This window comes from Stegastes partitus, unplaced genomic scaffold, assembly GCF_000690725.1.
Source record: "Stegastes partitus isolate 25-593 unplaced genomic scaffold, Stegastes_partitus-1.0.2 Scaffold374, whole genome shotgun sequence".
Taxonomy (NCBI): domain Eukaryota; kingdom Metazoa; phylum Chordata; class Actinopteri; family Pomacentridae; genus Stegastes; species Stegastes partitus.
The window spans coordinates 240,756-258,557 of record NW_007578105.1 but is presented as its reverse complement, the minus strand read 5'-3'; the positions used below and the strand labels follow the sequence as shown (position 1 = coordinate 258,557).

General features: G+C 41.3%; 1 protein-coding gene across 15 annotated transcripts in view; it reads left to right on the top strand.

The window, feature by feature from the left end:
- baz2ba (bromodomain adjacent to zinc finger domain, 2Ba) overlaps positions 1-17,802 on the top strand; it is a 67,056-nt gene that overhangs the window by 39,904 nt on the left and 9,350 nt on the right. For 6 of the 15 annotated variants that reach the window (XM_008284811.1, XM_008284804.1, XM_008284812.1 and 3 more), the window contains exons 5-26: positions 98-259; positions 717-913; positions 996-1,208; positions 1,399-2,019; positions 4,015-4,759; positions 5,230-5,499; positions 6,109-6,169; positions 6,343-6,451; positions 7,290-7,391; positions 8,043-8,265; positions 8,790-8,882; positions 11,069-11,130; positions 11,412-11,477; positions 12,141-12,206; positions 12,487-12,531; positions 12,921-12,947; positions 14,888-14,953; positions 15,299-15,439; positions 15,796-16,050; positions 16,601-16,824; positions 17,356-17,430; positions 17,507-17,738. In XM_008284811.1, the coding sequence (XP_008283033.1) occupies positions 98-259; positions 717-913; positions 996-1,208; positions 1,399-2,019; positions 4,015-4,759; positions 5,230-5,499; positions 6,109-6,169; positions 6,343-6,451; positions 7,290-7,391; positions 8,043-8,265; positions 8,790-8,882; positions 11,069-11,130; positions 11,412-11,477; positions 12,141-12,206; positions 12,487-12,531; positions 12,921-12,947; positions 14,888-14,953; positions 15,299-15,439; positions 15,796-16,050; positions 16,601-16,824; positions 17,356-17,430; positions 17,507-17,738 (4,055 nt within the window). The remainder of the gene's footprint in view (positions 1-97; positions 260-716; positions 914-995; positions 1,209-1,398; positions 2,020-4,014; positions 4,760-5,229; positions 5,500-6,108; positions 6,170-6,342; positions 6,452-7,289; positions 7,392-8,042; positions 8,266-8,789; positions 8,883-11,068; positions 11,131-11,411; positions 11,478-12,140; positions 12,207-12,486; positions 12,532-12,920; positions 12,948-14,887; positions 14,954-15,298; positions 15,440-15,795; positions 16,051-16,600; positions 16,825-17,355; positions 17,431-17,506; positions 17,739-17,802) is intronic. The other 9 variants (XM_008284816.1, XM_008284809.1, XM_008284818.1 and 6 more) reach the window with 3 other exon arrangements.

Sequence of the window (17,802 nt, the reverse complement as noted above, 5' to 3'; positions counted from 1 at the left end):
TTTCTTCTCCTCCTCCTCTCCTCTTCTCTTCTCTTTTCTCTTCTCCTTTCTTCTCCTCTCCTCTCCTCTCCTCTCCTCTCCTCTCGTCCTCCAACAGAGTGGTGGCGAGCTGCTGAAGCCCATGGACGGGGAGCTGCTGCCTTTCTCCCCTCTTTCATCGGCTTCCCTCCATTCTTCGCCCCTCATATTCAACCTAATCACAGCGCCAGTCCTGTTCAGATCAGGATGCCCGGCAAGAATAGCCATACCCCGCCTAAAGGTACAGCACTATCCTGAAGGCCCATTCATTGATCTGTCTCCCCTCTCCCACAAGCTCTGTATGTGTGTCTTCTTCTTCCATAACCCAAATCCACTTTGTCCTATGATGAGATTTCTCCTTTTCAAGAAAGATTTAATGACTTTCACTCCTCACTTAGTGATTCTGTTAACCTCTCTCTCCCTCCCTCTTCCTCATGTTCTCGCTCGTAATCTCTGTTTCTTGCACTCTTTTAATTTCACAGTATCTTTTAATTTATCTTTTATTATGTAAACCGTTCATGTTGGGCTTGTGCCTCGCACAGCCAGCATGTTTGATGAGATACATGTATAAATCAATATTTTTATTAGCCTTATTCCATTCTCCAGTTAGCTGCAGATATTCCATTATTCATTGTGGCAAAGTTCTCAGAAAAGATGAATCTGATTATTATTACAGCAGATCTGTTTTGTGTTTCCAGGGGTGAATGGTGCAGTGAATGGCAGTGGGGTCTGTCCTCCTACCACACAATCAGGGAGCTTTTCTGCAAGTCCAGCTCCTGTTCAGGCATCAACCAAGCCAACCAAAAATTCAGACCCCTCTAATAGCCACCGTAGCAGCCCTCAGAACAATCCAGCAGAGTTGGTAGAGAAGACGATTCAGAAACCTAAAGAGAAGGTGAGTGCTGAGACTGACTTACTGACTTAACTCAGACGTTTAAAGTGAACATGTGAAATACACAAGTTTTCCCTCAATACAGAAGCCACGAAAGAAGCCAGCAGACACTTCTTTGGCAAGTAACAGTGAATCAGGCACATCATCAGACAGCTCAAGTGACGGGTCCCTCAGCAGTGATCTGGAAGATCTAGCAGAGGATGATGAAGATGACGATGATGATGACGAGGATGATGAAGAAGAGGACAAACAGAGTGAATTATCAGACTCTGAGAAAAGGACAAAGAAGAAAACAAAGGTAAAGTAGACAAGTAGGAAATTAAGAGTGAAAGCATTTTTTTGTTAAAATGTAATAACATGCAGAGAGTGCGGGTGCAGAGCAGGAAGCCAGCATGCCCTCGGCCACTCGGCATGGTGCGCCAGTGCAAATGCTCACACCACGAGGCTATTCTTTGTTCTAATAGTTCCTCATTTCATTTCCTCTCCAGGTTTTGATACCCAGCACTGGAACTGCAAAAACAAACAGACCACTCTCTGGGGAGGCCCAGGACAAGAAAGATGCCCAGAAGGTCCACTCCAACCCCCCTACTCTTGTGCCCTTACCCCGCTCTGTGTCCCCCCCTGCCTTGTCCCAAACCTCCCCACTGGCCCTGCACAGCTCTAGGTCCCGGACGGAGGGGCCACAGCAACACTTCAGTGTGATCCAGTCTACTGGCCTAGCTGCCAACTCAAAGCCCCTGGCCCTCCTCACTCAGCCCCGTAGGGAGTCTTCACCATCTTCCTCCCCCATAGCTCTCACCACATCTCCAAAGGCGCTCTCCAGCACTGCCTCTCCCAAACCTCCTAAACTGCTGCCCTCCTCCTCCCCTCAGCACCTGCCCCTCTCCCTCTGCTCCTCCCCTAAGCCCCTCTCTGTCCCTTCCCCACCCCGCTCGACTCTCCCGTTGTCTACCTCCCCAAAACCTTTTGGTTTGACCTCATCTGTAACAAGCTCCCGCAAGTCCTCGCTGAAGCCACCAAAGCACGCTGTTCCTGGCACCGCCAAATCCAACAAAAGGAAACTGCTGGAAGCTTCACTTGCGCAGATCAATGAGTTCAGGCTCAAACAGGTAAGCCAGCCGGATAACAGCAGTTATCATTTGTGTGGAATGTGCCATTTCCACACAAATGACACAGTACTTCCCATACACAGTATGTTGTGAGATGTAGTCAAGAAAAATACAGCCACACATTCAACTTTAGTAAGAGCTGTTCCAAATGATTTACAGTAATGAGATTATGAATTAAACCTAAGTATATCATTAGATCTGCAGTTATATTTGCCTCTTTTTGTCATCACCACATGATTACCAGTACCACTTTTAATCTGGTGGCCATTTACAACATTTATTTAAGAAGACAATCCAAGCAGCTCACAGACAGCTACCAAACTGCACACTCAAATAAAAATGAAATCATAACATTGACTGTTACATTTTCTGATACATAAGACTGGGATTTCATATCAGAGGGAAGCATGTTTCAATTGGCATCTTTAGAATTCTAACATGGCCTTGAGCAAAATTCTTACAACTGTAGATGGACATCAGAACAATCTTTGTTTAGTATAATTGATTTCGGAGGCAGCACTTGTTTGAGAAAACTTGTAGTGCACTGGGACTGGACATCTAAAACATGAAGATATGTTAGTAGTTATTACCAAGAAATGTTTTTATTTATGCATTTGATGGCAAAGTGCAGAGTGTCTATGCTATGCTTGGGAGAGGAATTAAGTGCAGAAAAAGTGAATGTTTTGCAGTTTTCTGCTGTATTTAATGACTACATTTGCACAAATGGGTAATTACTAATTTGTAATGACCACGAGGAATATTCAAAACATACACTCTGCGAACATTTTTGACTGATTTCCTCCAGCCTTGCAGTAAATGCTTGTAGTCATTTGCACAAAATAGCGTGGTATCTTTCAGATTGCATACTGTATTGGTTTATTTGATGAACAGTGTTAGGTTTTATCTCATGTTTTTATTTCTCTCACGTCTGACTTTAGTGAATTTAAGCATCAAACACAGTTTCTAAGCAGATATTTGACCTTAAAGCTGCTACAGGCCAAATATGTTCTATCATATTCATACATCCTTTCATATGTAGCTCTTTAAGCCCTATGAGCGCCATGTGTTATCATGGTTTTCTATGTGTTTTTAATTATTTATACCTTTGGACTGATTTACAGTAGTTACATTTGCTTTACTGATGCAGAGGTAGCTTGTTGATGAAACGGTCTGTGCTTTTAGTGTCATCACCATTCTGAAGCAGACATTGACTGTGCACACATTCTATTGTATTATTTATGTTTTTAGTCAATTCAGATGAAATGCTGTAAAGAATTGGCATTTTTATTTGCTTTTGACTACACAAATTTCATTTCCACAGATGAAATGCAAGTGATAGCACAATAATCAATAAGCTAAACTTATTGAGATCAGCTTATTCTGTGAAAATCATTTCCCCTTTTTTGTTTTACCGGTATAGAGAAGTTTACAACGAGCTAAATTCCCCCTGTGGTTTCAGCACAGTTACTGTATTTCATGGTCTGTGAAATTGATTTGTTTCACTTCATATCACATCCAGTTGAAAGTGCAACATTAAAGTCTAACCTGCCTTTGCTTAAACACAGATTGAACCAAACTTGTCATCAGTGTAAAAAAAGGCAAACATGCCCAGCCGCATGATGATAATGATGATGGAGCTTTTCAAATGTGCAGACAAGTAATTACAATTTTAGAGAGATACACAGTGTCTCTTTTTGTGAACTTGGCCGAGAACAATGCCTTTGGTTATTGCATTTATGTTCTTTTTGTTTCCCCAAAAGAGGCTTAGACACAGTTAACTGTACCAGTGTTCAGCATTGTAGTTTTGTCACCTGCTCAAACAATCAACAGTGATGCGAACTGACAGCTAGAGCAACTCCACTTTGTCCCGTTTCTTTTCTAATTTTTTTCCTAACCTTTCTTTGTTCCTCCCATTCTGCATTTCCCTCTCTATCCCTCCCCCTGACTCCCTGCCTCCCCTCGGTCTCTCTCCTCCTCCTCCTCCTCTATTCCCAGACTCTCATGTCCCAAGGGCAGACGTTCCCAGCTGAGCTGAAGAAGCAGCAGCAGGGGCCAAACAAGTCTCCTAAGAGGACATCTCTGTCTTCATCGCCATTACCACCCGTCCCGCCTCCTACACCCCAAAACAATCACTCCAACCTCTTCCTCTCGAGTGCCCTGCTGGGGCTCCCTGAACCCCATCACCCAAATGGAGTCATCCAAAGCACCACTCAGGACGCACCTTTGGCCCTCATCACCAAACCTCGCAAAGACTCTGCCTCTCAAGGCAAGTCCCCTCAGCGCGACTCGGACGCTGGGTCGATGCCTGTCAATCTGAGCACAGGGGCAAGTAGGACCCAAGCAGCCGCCCAGGCTGGGCCTCCGTCACAGCCCCCCACTACCTCACCCCATGCCACAGGCCATGGATCCAGAAAGAACAAGACCCCCAAGGGTAAGGGACAGACACCAGGGCTGGGACAGGGACAAGCAGACCCTTTAGCTGCCTGGAAGGGCTTCTCTCAGAACCATCTGGTACAGTCTCTAGTAGACTTGTTTCGAGGAGGAGAATCTGGGATTGGGATTCCTGGAGTTAGTATCCCTGGAGTTGGAATTCCTGGAGTGGGTATCCCTGGGACATGTAACCCCACTGCTGGTCTCCCAGCTAACAAGGAATCTGATGACTCAGGAGATGACGATGATGATGAGGATGATGATCTTGAAGAGGAGGAGGATGAAGAGGACTCAGATGATAGTCTGTCAGGTCGGTATCTTATATGAGCATCAGTAAAAGTAACTTTCACAAATTTAAAGATGAAATGTTAACGCCAGGACTGCAACTAACAATTATATTATTAGTGATTACTCCTCTGATTATTTTCTTGATAAATGGATTTATTAATCATTCAGTCTGTTAAATGTCAAACTTATGAGGTACTGCCATCAAGATTTTTCTGAAACCTAAGTTGAAGTTATCACAAAAAAGCATCATATTATCACAAGGGGAAGGCTGTAACAACACAAGACTCTGTTTTTCGATTTTTTTTCTTTTTTGCCTGAAAAATAATAATAGATCAGAATAGTTAAAAGCTATCTTTCTCTAGATTAATTAATTGATCAACTGTTTGCGCCAAGAAATTAATTTGAAATCCCAAAACCACACTCATTTCAGAAAAACCATCCATTTAATTTTGAACTACTTATCCCAATTGGCATCCTGGTGTCCCATTTCAGAGTCTGACAGCAACTCAGACAGTGACATCTCTGCGAAGAAAGTGAAGGAATTGAAGCTGCTGCCGTCTGGATCATCCAAGAAGGAGATGACTCCCCGCAGGCTAACCAAAGGCCCAGAACTACTGAACACCTCAACCAATCACACCGCCACCAGCTGCTCCCCTCTTAACCTACAGGTCATCAAGACTCCCACCGTTGCCACCAGCTCCAGTGCCTTGGCCTATCACAGCTCTCCAGGCTCTTCCTCCTATAGCCTCGCCTCACCTTTAGGTAATGTGTTCAAAATCTTGTGTGCAGAAAGTGTTTAAATGAGAGGTGAAGGATGGTTTTAGTAGGATCTCGTACTGGATAAAGTCATATACTGCACCACAAAGTATACTGCAGGAGTAAAGCATGCTGCCCAGAGCAAGTATCTTCCTCTGATGATTATGATGAGGGACTGGTAATTTTAGGAAGGCAGGAAGAAATCTGTTGGTTGTCATGGCTCTGCGGTCCTGTAGGGGCATGCCCAGGAGCCCTGACAACTTGTTTGGCACAGCAACAAGGTTAATTTCCGCCGTTTTCAATGTGGAGAGATTACCCACGACAGAGAAAATAGAACATATGTGTAGCTCGCCAGGAATGTTTCAATGTTTGAAGCAGACATTTTGTCCTTCTGTAAAAACATTTTTAATGTATATTAATATAGGCTTAGCATTTCAGCTTTAGGACTTAACTTTTGTAGACACAAAATGCTAGTGAATGCAGTTTTAAAAAGCCAGTGTGGATATGCATCTATCTTCCTTGTTGGTATGATAACTGGTAGGTTCAGGGGCTTTGTCTCCTGCTATTGTATATATGAGTTTTGCTGATATTGATGGTTGAAATGTCTCTCTACAGGTTTAGGAAAGAGGAAGAGGGTGATGGATGAGAAGGAGTTGATGATACCTCTGGAGTTGGGGTATGTACAAATACCAGAGAGAAAGCAAGCTCACATAAAGTGGTTCACGTCTTATTGTGTTGCAATTGTTGTCACTTTTACAGTCTCATCCACACGCGGTCAAAATTGTACGATGCACTCTGTTATTGTGAACACTGGTGTTGTTGTACTTTTTGCCATCCTTGAAAATCTAGGTGGCGGAGAGAAACAAGAATCAAATCAGTGGCTGGACGGTCGCAGGGCGAGGTGGCCTACTATGCCCCCTGTGGCAAGAAACTGAGGCAGTACCCCGATGTGATGAAGGTACCTTGACCTCACAGCGCTACAGTGTTGTCTACGTCCATGATACAGAAGCAAATGCTTTTGGGCAAACAGATGAGCAGTGTAGTTTGTAACAAGGATAACAGTGGGAATCGTTATTGGCAGCATGGTATAAGATTTATCCTGCAAGAAAATTTTTGCTAACACTTCCAAAACTGCTCATCTTCATTGCTCAAATAAATGCTTGTGTAACAGGATTTGCTATGTATTATATATGCTACTGCTCCAGCTGCACTCCAACCCCACCCCCCAACCCTGCTTTCTATGACCCTAATAGTGAGAGCTGATATTCTTAGATTCACTTCTTGTGCCACTTTTTTTTTTTTTTTTTTTACCTCTCCTTACCCCCCCCCCTCCTTCCCCACAAAAATGATTAATGGTTAGTGTTGGGATGCACAACTTTGGCCCTATTTGTACAGTATATCATAGTCTATAATCTTCTTTGTTTGCTTCATCAAAAGCTCAATCACACTGATTGTTAAAACTGCCTTTGAGTGTAGCAGTGCAAACAAAAAAATGTCCACAGAGTAATACTCGCTCACCGCTAGTCAGTCAGTAGGCAGTAAAAGCCTAGCAATGCCACAGATAAATAAGAAAGGGCCTGAATTGTGCACCCCAAGGTCAGAACCGTTTTTCTCTCCTGAGAGCTTTTGCTCTTTTTTTGTCCCCTGGCTTTTATAATGATTAGTAGCACTGCACAGATGCACTGTAACCGTAGACTCCCTTCAATCTAGTGTCTCCCAGTTGCTTTTCAATGTCGCTAATTTCGCAATTTTTTTTTCTGCCTAAACCAACGCCATTATTATTTTCTCTTCTGTAGTATCTATCCAGAAATGGAATAAGTGGCATCACGCGTGATAATTTTAGCTTCAGTGCAAAGATAAGGGTTGGTGACTTCTATGAAGCCAGAGAAGGACCCCAGGTGACTGCCTTTCATCTCTCTCTCTCTCTCTCTCTCACTCTCCCTGATCCCTGTTCATCTTTTCATCTAGCGGCAGGCAAAGCTTCATGCAGCAGTCACTGTCAGGGCATGGATAGGAATCAACCAAAACCCTCAGTAGTCCTAGTTCATAGACCTCTCACTGTGCATGGAGAAATGTAATAATCAGCTGACATTACTTCCACAGGTGACCAATGATATATGCCATGTTATGTGTCTGTGACACAAAGAGATAAACTAGAAAATGGATGTCTGTGTCTTATTGGAAGCAGAGCTGAGAAAATACTCAAGAATAGATATATACAGTGCTGAGGGGCAAGAGAAACAGAGTGCATAAAACTTTAAATAGATTATCAAAGATAGATAAGAAAATGAGTAATTCCTATTTAATCTGCTATTCAGCCAGTGTTTAACTCTGTATTACAGAAAATGTAATGATGTATCATTTAAAAAAAAAAAAAGAATATTGTGTTTTAATCTCTGTTGAATATATCCAGATCAGAGTCTAGCCAGCTAATTCTTAAATTGTTCCTGAGTCATATGAAATGATGTTTGCCAGCAAGTGATTCACTGTGACATCTCTCCCCACCCCTCCCAATCTATCCATCTCCACTTTTTTATTTTGCTCTCCAGGGTTTACAGTGGAGCCTGTTGAAGGAAGATGAGGTCATTCCTCGTATTTTGGCAATGGAAGGTCGCAGGGGTCGTCCCCCAAATTCAGACCGTCAGGTAGCAGGCGAAGGTGCCAAAGGTAACCGACGGCGGAAGGGACGACCCCCTAATGTAGGCGATCCGCTGGTGCCCGAGGGCCCCAGTCCCAGTGAGGTCAAACTTCTGCGCAAACTGGAGGCTCAAGGTTAGAAGAGGAAATGAGCCCTGAAATATGTTTGTCATAAGTGTGTGTGCTATTAATCAACCAGCCATTATTCAGGTAGCGAAGCAAAGGAAAGAGTTAAGGTTTTAAATATTTTGTTGTTTAGTGTATGGACAAGTCAGTTTTTTTTTTACTGTCATGCTTATTTGTTAGATCCACTTATGTGTAATTATATACGTGCTTGGCCAGATGAACCAACATTGTTAGCATCCTTTTTTTTTGGGATGTTTCAGCACTTTTGGTAATAAAATGACTGCTGCTATTACCAAGTAAAATTAGCTTTAGGGCCCAAAACCTTCTGCTGGTGAGTTCTACTTTTGTAAAAGTATTGTAATGGGCAAATTTACCAAAAGCATGTTAATTTTTAAAGGGTTATAAATGATAAACTACACTTTATAAAAGCGAAAGAATGATCTCAGCCAAATATGCTGGGTTAGACTACAGCAGCATTTAGGCATTCCCCTGGAATTTCTCACTGACAATGCCTTTCTTTCCGCTCTGTGTAGAAATAGCTCGACAGGCTGCCCAGATGAAACTGATGAGAAAACTGGAAAAGCAGGCACTGGCGCGTGCAGCCAAAGAAGCTCGGAAACAGCAAGGTAAGAGAGCACAGGGTTGTAAACATGCTGGTGGAGGTTATTCAGTTGGTCAGTCTGTCACTTTAAACTACTTTGATCTACGTAATTGAGTGCAGTATAAGGACCAGCAGGGCCTTTTGGGGGGAACTCATGCTGCTCTTATAAGTTTTTTTCATATGTAGGTTTATGTTTATTTTCATTACTTTAAAGCACAAGCTTTAATCTTCTTTCTGCTCTAATCTTTATTGCAACCGTGCTGCTGGTTGCAGATGTTATGCTTATACATTTTTTTATTCTTATACATGACGATGTAGCTAAAAAGTCAAATCAAAATCTCAAGACCTTTGTTGAGCCTTTACTTAAATTCAGAACTGGGACCAGACATGTTCTGAAATATATAATGCATCAAAACATTAAACCAGGCAAAATAACAATACCCATCTGTGTGTTTAACACTACTGCTTTAATTTAACTTTTGCAACTGATGAAACTGCTTCAATATTGAAATGAGCACCCTCAGCTCTACAGCATAGATCTGTTGACACTTGTGACCGAAAAAATATGTGCCTTTATCTAAACTATCCTATCTGTCTGAAGTCTTAGAATTACACCTATGACCCAAAGAACTATCGACCTTCTGTATATCCAGGCTGTCCTGTCTGTCCAAAATCCTGGAATCACTAGTCAACTCACAGCTACATGGCTTTCTGGAGAATAATCATATCTCTCAGCCACAGTCTGGCTTTAGACTTGGTCATACCACAATACCCACTGCAATGGCTGTTACTTCTTCATTAAAAACAACATCGCGTTTATCAGAGCATTTTGCTTTTTGTGGGTTTTGATGTTTATGCTTCCAAATGGTTCAAATCACATCTCTCTGATAGAGTTCAAACTGTTGTTGTCGATGGCTTCACATCCGATGATTCATAAATGTGTCCCTCAAGGTTCAATATTAAGCCCACGGCTGTTTACTTTGTAGGTGAATTACATGTTTTTTCCAACTCAGCACTGTAATGCCAACTCTGATGACCTGCAGACCTCCCTGTTGATTTTAAAACACACTCCAAAAAGAAATGTGTTTATTTGCACCACTGATGCTCCAAATCCTATCCATGTACTGTCTGGAGATCTGACAGTCCGGCATTACAGATACTTAGGAATCTGGCAGGAAAGCAGATTGTCCTACAAATCTCATGTTGTGCATTTGGCAAAAAAAAAAAAAAAAAAATTCCATTTTGTTTTTTTTCCCAAACCGGCCTTTTTTTTTTTTTTTCCACCGTTAAAAAAATAAATAAATAAAAATTAATACACCAAACTGTCTATATTGGATTATTGAGATCTCCTGTAAAGCACTGGACTCCATCTACCACAGTGTCATTTGATTCATTAAACAAGACAGCTATGACACTCAGCGCTGAGAGTTATATGAAAGGGTTGGATGGTCATTGCCAAGGCATCAGAATACCTGTGTCTAATTTGCTGAGATATTTGACATTCTTCGTTGAGTTCAGAGCAAATAACCATGAGATCCAGACCACAGAAGACACTGGCTTTGAAAGTTTCTCACGTAAACTTTAAACTGGTGTAAACTGGTTTCTGTTACTATAAACCGTAATACTGGAATAAGCTGTATCACAGCTTAAAGTCAGACACATTCTAACTTCTTCAAAGCTTTATTAATTTGTATTTCTAATAATATTTGTGAGTCTTTCAATCAGTGTCTGTGTGTCTGTGTGTGTGTGTGTGTGTGTGTGTGTGTGTATGTATGTATGTATGTATGTATTAGTTAGTTGTTTTGAGTATGAATTAAGTAATGATAAATTAAGACATCAGCTGGTATTTATGTAATTTATTCTCAGGTTTCTCTTGCAACAGAGATTTTAATGGCATTTCCTGAATAAATAATGCTTAACTTACTTAACTAATGAAGACTGGTCAGGTTAATAATGTCCTCCAGGCATAAGAATCAGTGAGACCTGGTCATAGTGTGACTTTCTTTGTATTTTGATTATTGCTGTATCCTTATGCCTGGTGAAAGTAATCTTATTATGCACCCTACTACTTGAAATTTGCTCTCAGTTTCTCAGCCTCTCATTTAAAATATACCCTGATCTCAGTGAGACCTCTTGAATAAATAAAGCTTAACAACTGTAATGCAGGTGATTTTTCTGGACACTAATGTACCACCGACTTGACTCTTGCAGCTATCATGGCAGCGGAGGAGAGAAGGAAGCAAAAAGAGCAGATCAAGATTCTCAAGCAGCAGGTGGGTCTTCTTTACGGGTGTGCCGACAATTTTTTTTCACTCCCTTTTTTCCTTATCTAAGTATCCTGACACACGTACTCTGTGTGAGCACTGCAGGAAATGTTGAATGGTTATTTTCTGATCCTTTAAAGCTTACTTTTCAATTACCAGCATTACTTGCTGTACTAAACTTGTTGTCTTTTTGCTTACTCCTATTGGAATAGAGTGATTGGAAAGTGATTTTATCTGGGGATGTTTTCCAATGTCTGAAATATTAAGAGATTATGTTTTTTTTCTTACAGGAAAAGATCAAGCGTATTCAGCAGATTCGAATGGAGAAGGAACTCAGAGCGCAGCAAATTTTGGAGGTACAGAATCTGATCCAACAGCACCTCTGATTAAGCAGAACATTCCTGGATAGCTACAGCCCCTCAGTCTATAGTGTTTTAATCTTCCTAAAGCTCATTACTGAACAGCAGCATGCATTGGAGGGAGTTGCGTCTTCTTAGGCATAATTCCACATGGAACTAATGCTAAATTGGTCTTGGTTGACGGCTGTTGAATATTAAAATGGCTGTTGCTGCCTCTTCAGACCTTATTTAAATTGGACAGAAAAGTCTTTTTTCATCAGACAACAGGAACAGTTTAGCATAAGTGGGTCGAGGAAAAAAAAAGGTGCTGTTTTTCCACACACAAACACACATCCAAAGATGCATACACATCCACGTACACACATGCACAATTATACTGTAGGAGCTTCAAAGTGTTTTAGCAGGACTAAATCAATTTTGAGTTGACACGGTTGGCAAGCCACTCTTAACAGGAGGCTTCAACATTTTCACAATTACGTGTTAAAGAGATACATTATTCATTCACTGTGTTTTACAAATTTGACTGGCATTCAGGAGCATGAAATCTTTGCTCAAACCAGAAAACTGCAAACAATCAGTTAAAGTGCAGCAAAGCCCTCAACCAGGACTGATTGATATATGTCTGTGTCTGTGATTCTTGACCTTAATCTTTATTCATAGGCCAAACGGAAAAAGAAAGAAGAAGCTGCCAATGCCAAAATATTGGAAGCTGAAAAACGCATAAAGGTATGTTTATATTTTAATTAAACCCTTGATAAATGTGTTCAATTACACTTAGTGTAATATTCATACATACGTGTCATGGAACCTTTTCTGATCAAGAATAACACCGTATAATGCATGCACTACGGTGTGGGCCTTTTTCTGATTAAGAGGTAGCTGGCAATATAATTAGGACAGCCCTTTTAAGAGGGCTCATATTTCATCAGTCTGTAGTGATTTTCATGATATTGGCACTATGGAAGCATATTGATTTTTCCCTCATCTTCTCATTCTCGCCTTCAAGGAGAAAGAGTTGAGGAGACAGCAGGCGGAGATTCTCAAACACCAGGTAGGCATTCGCTACAACTTGCTCAGCCTCTTGAACGTAATAGTTACTGCTGAATAAAACCACTTACCTCAAATGTCCCTTTTATAAGAATCTGCAGAAGTGTGTGTGTGTGTGTGTGTGTGTGTGTGTGTGTGTGTGTGTGTGTGTGTGCGTGTGTGTGCGTGCAAGCGCGTGTGTGTGTGTGTGAGAGAGAGAGAGAGAGAGAGAGAGATAGAGAGAATACATGTGTATCAATGTGAATTTAAATACAGGCAAGTGTGTGAGTGTATATAAATTACCAAGCATCTGTTTAATGAAACTCTGCAGTGTTTCTTTTTTATTAAAGCCCATGCTTATTGGTATTGGATATTACTTCTGTTCCATAATATTTTGCCAACTCTCTCTGCCAGGAGTTGGAGAGGCATAGACTAGATATGGTATGGGTATGTTTATTTTTGTACATCTAACACCTGCATCGTGTAACTGGTTGTGTTATGGTTGTCATAGCAATGCATTAAGTGTAGCACTGGCTGCTGTCATACTACATTCTTCTGCATGGCTTTCCAGCAAAACCAACAAAAGAGAAAAAGAGTCAGTATGCTGCCTCCATCTGCTCGTCCTGAGGGACAACTGACCCTGTCATGGTGGCCAGGCAGCTTCTGTCCCCCTCCCCCATCCTCCCCTTCTACTCAGAATGCATTGCAAAGACTGCTAGCCAATCCACACTCACTGTCTGAAAGTGCGCTCGAGGAGTTTCCATCCATCACATACATCGTCTAACTGTTGTATTGGAGTAGCCTGTGTTACCCATGAGTGCTTGACGATTTCGGCCCAGACATTGAGCTTGTGTCTGTTCGTCCGTGCATCTGTTCTGCAGTCCACAGAGTGCTGGACTTTAACCTGCCCCATCCCAGCCTCTCTGTCATTCACTGTTCCTGTACTCTGCACAAAAGAATGAAAACAGCTACTGAGAGTCATTTTGTCTTTATGGTGGAGACACTTCCAGGCCGATTTCCCTCCCCCCCTCTCCCAGTTTGGTGAGGGTGCAGCACAGCTTTTGCTTGAAAATAGACCTGTTAGACTGTAGGACAAGAATATAATCAATTCCACCATGGGGACAAATATGGTTCTGTGTAGCATTTTATTTTGGCCTGGCTCTCCTGCTTGTAGCCCTTCTCACTCATACACAGTCGCAGCTGAATCTAAAGGTCTGCCTATCTGTTTCACAGTGGACTGAGCTGATTACCGCATCAACCCCTTGTATCTTCACTCAGCGCAATAAAAGGGGGGGAAAAACCGAGATGCGTGAAATAATCCCGGTATTGAAGGTTGTCACATGCAGTTGTGTTGCATTTGATTTATCGCAGCTTATTATCATAAAAACCTTTAACATATTTGCTGTTTTCGGAGAATTGGAAAAAGCTGAATGCCACAGGCTTCATGTCCTTTTTGAACTTGTCCTTTTTAAGTTTTCCATTTGTAGATAAGTCATATAATAATAGCGATAATAATAATAGGGACAAAGAAATATTGTTGCAGAGTGCTTGGCATCTAGCCTGTTTTGTTTATCACAATAACAAAACAATCCGCACAAACAGCCCATTTTAGTCTCTATGTGCTGGAAATGTCCTTGGCAAGCCCTAATAGTGGCAATTGTGTCTTTCTGGTGGATCACAGAGGGAATGACAGTCTGATACGGTGGAGTGGGAAACCTAAAGAGATCAAATAAAATGATAGTCAGTCACCAGTGATTCCTGTGCCCTTTTGCAGTAGACTGTGTATCATGCACCAAAGAACAACATAGATGTCTCATCCTCAGCAGTCACATACTGTGCTAATACTTAAGCTGCCAAAACCACTGAAGTGGAACTGCTCAGTTTGTAGCTACTCTTTACTATCCATTCCTTTTTGTCATCCCCTCACCAAATATTATTGGGAATGATGTGTCAAATAAACATCAGCATTGACTCATGTAATAGAATTTATTATTTTGATTATAACGCCAATGTGGCATGTCAGACGACTCCTGGCAACTAGCGTTTTGTTGCTTTTGTTGTGTCAGCTTTAGTTTAGAGGCGCCGTCACCGATTCCAGCTGCTTCTCTTTTTTGAGCCTGTCATCACATCTACTTTGTATCGCATCTATGTGTTGCTTTTTGGTTGTCATTGTACTACTGTACTCTTCACTTATGCTTCCACCATACATGTGAAAGTGTATACATGTGAAGCATCGTTTTGTGTTTGTTCAAGTATGGTGCCTCTATTGAATTTACTGCATCACAGTTTTACATTAATACATAATAAACTTAGTCGACCTTGAGCTCTATATGTACAATGTGTGCTTGTTAAGGTGCCTCTGTGTTCTTTTGCCACTCTAGGAGAGGGAAAGGAGGAGGCAACATGTAATGCTGATGAAGGCTGTTGAGGCTCGCAAAAAAGCAGAGGTAGACCATATGCACACAAATAAATGCAGACACACACACACATGCACACAGTCCACTCCATAAAAAGAGCCTAAGTCATTATTCCCTCGATGGATTCCCGCTTTCTCTCCTTTTTGTGCGCTCTTTCCCTTCATTCATTTTTTTTCTACACACTTACCAAGTCAAAAGATTCTGGCCCTCAAGCACTTTTCCTTTGAATGCACAGCAGCATTAGGCTGAATTCTAACACTGCTCAGCAAAGTCAAGTAAACCTTCTTGTCTGTTTTCACACACACACACACACACATATATACACACACACACACTTTGCTTCCCTAATGCTCCCTTGAATTTTGGACTCTCTAGGAGCGTGAACGCTTGCGGCAGGAGAAAAGGGATGAGAAGCGCTTGAACAAAGAGCGTAAACTGGAGCAACGGAGGCTGGAGCTGGAGATAGCGAGGGAACTGAAGAAGCCAAATGAAGATATGTGTCTGTCAGATCATAAGGTATATTAGAAAATGAATTATTATTATTATTATTATTATTATTATTATTATTATTATTATTATTATTATTATTGTAAGTTGAGTGTTTCCTTGAGGGTCACTATAAAAAGACCACATGGAAGTGGACATTTTTATACGTGGAACTATACGCCCCCAAGTGGTCAAATAAAAGTACTGCACAATCTAGATGGTCAGCTGTTGTGACGATAAATTGAAAAGCACCATCTTGATAACTATCAACAGATGTGCAACATAGTTATTTAATACCAATTGCATTTTATCTTGTTCTCTTACAATAATAATAATAAATGACAATATTTACAATAACTAATAATGAATAACTTTCCTGTTTCCAGGCTCTTCCTGAGTTCTCCCGGATTCCTGGACTCATCCTTCCAGGACGTGCCGTGTCAGACTGCCTGATGCTGATGCAGTTCCTGCGAGGCTTCGGGAAGGTCTTAGGGCTTGATTTAAATGCGGATGTGCCCACTCTGGGAATGCTGCAGGAGGGCTTGCTCAATGTGGGGGACAGCATGGGCCAAGTTCAAGACCTTCTGGTCAAACTGCTTTCTCTGGCAGTCTGTGATCCGGGCTTGCCACCTGGACAAAAGGCAAGTTCCTTCAGAAGTCATTTAGTGCATGCATTGTACTTGTATAGAAGTTTGAACCAGTGGTATCAGCTTGAGAATTATATCCCAGAGTGAACTAAATCACTTTAATAAGGAGTGACTTAAAGGCATACACGTGACAGTGATCAAAAAGTTTTAAAGTAAAAATTATTTAAAACATCATATGTAGTATGTACGTTTAGCACCAGTAAAAGCACCAACAAAAATGTAGTGTTCGGGTTAAAACGTTGTGCACAAAGTCATTGAAATTCAAAGTTAGTAGTTTCATATTTGATACTTTAATATTATTTTTTGTGTTAATGCTTCAGTACTTTCACTTGCCATCTCATTGTATTATTTCTGGTTTTAGAATTAAGGTTTATGTACTTTTTCTCTGCTGTGAAAAAATGCATGTACATATTACATTGCTAATAATGTTAAAATGACAAATATCAAGCTTTGAAGGCAAATTAACCAAAATTAATAATAATTAACATTTACAAATAACCAAACATTTTGAAGGAAGTGTTCATAAACTTTACTTCTGTTCCAGACTAAAACCATGCTGGGGGACCACCTGACCAATGTTGGCATCAACAGGGATAATGTCTCTGAGGTGCTACAGATGTACATGGGAGCTCATTGTGCCAATACAGAACTCGCCCCTCTGGCCCTAAGTCTGAAGACCAAGGCCTTCCAGGCTCACACACCCTCCCAGAAGTCCTCAATTCTGGGCTTCTTGGCCAATGAACTGGCCTGCAGCAAAGCTGTTATCAGGTAGGAGAAGCAGCAGAAACTGAAAAATGGGACTATCAAGCTGATCACTTGTTTCCTTAATGCTCACTGCGTCAGTGAAAGATTTCTGGATAGTTATAAAGTGGTCTACAATACATTCTTTACCCTTGGAGTGACATAAGTAACACACAAAATTTGAACTCCAGTACTCCTTTTCACCAACCATACACTGAAAAACATAATAATGTAGCATATGTGCTTTTATATTGCTTAACACTCAAGTTATTCATTAGCTAGTGATGGTATGTTTTATTGATGTAGTTTGAAGCGATTAATAAAGCTGCAATAGGGAGCAGTAATTTGCAATCCTTTTAATTCTGCAGAAATTTTAAGTATTCATTTATGCTCCGGGATATCAGTTTATAACTTAAGCTTTTTTCTTTGCCTGTAAATACTAGCTAGCCCTTTGAACTTTTATTCGGTACATCTGTTAGTACTTTATGAGATCACCAAAAACATGGATGTACACTGGGACAACCGTAACTAACAGGATGACCACTTTGTCTGTCGCAGTGAGATTGACAAGAGCCTGGATCAGATGGCAAACATGAGGAAGGACAAGATCATTATGGAGGGAAAACTGAAAAAGTAAGTTTTTGTAACCATAAACATATTGTTTAATTCTCTGTACACTGTTGTACTGAACCTGTGTGTGTTTGAGCAGGTTGAGGACTATTTATGCCAAACGAACTGGGAGGAGGGAGGCCAGTATGGGTGTGGAAGAAAACCAGTCTGTGGGCACACCGTCCTCTGCCGCCAAACGCAAGAGAAAACTGGGTGGAGACAGTGAAGACGATGACGACGACGATGACGACAGTGATGACCAGGCGGAGGAGGAGGAGGATGAGGAGGAGGAAGAAATGAAGAAGGTTAAAAAGGTGGAGACATACGACGAGGTAAAAAGATCCATCAATGCACCGATTATCCAAACTGACCTCGCACAGTTGCCCAGAGATATTT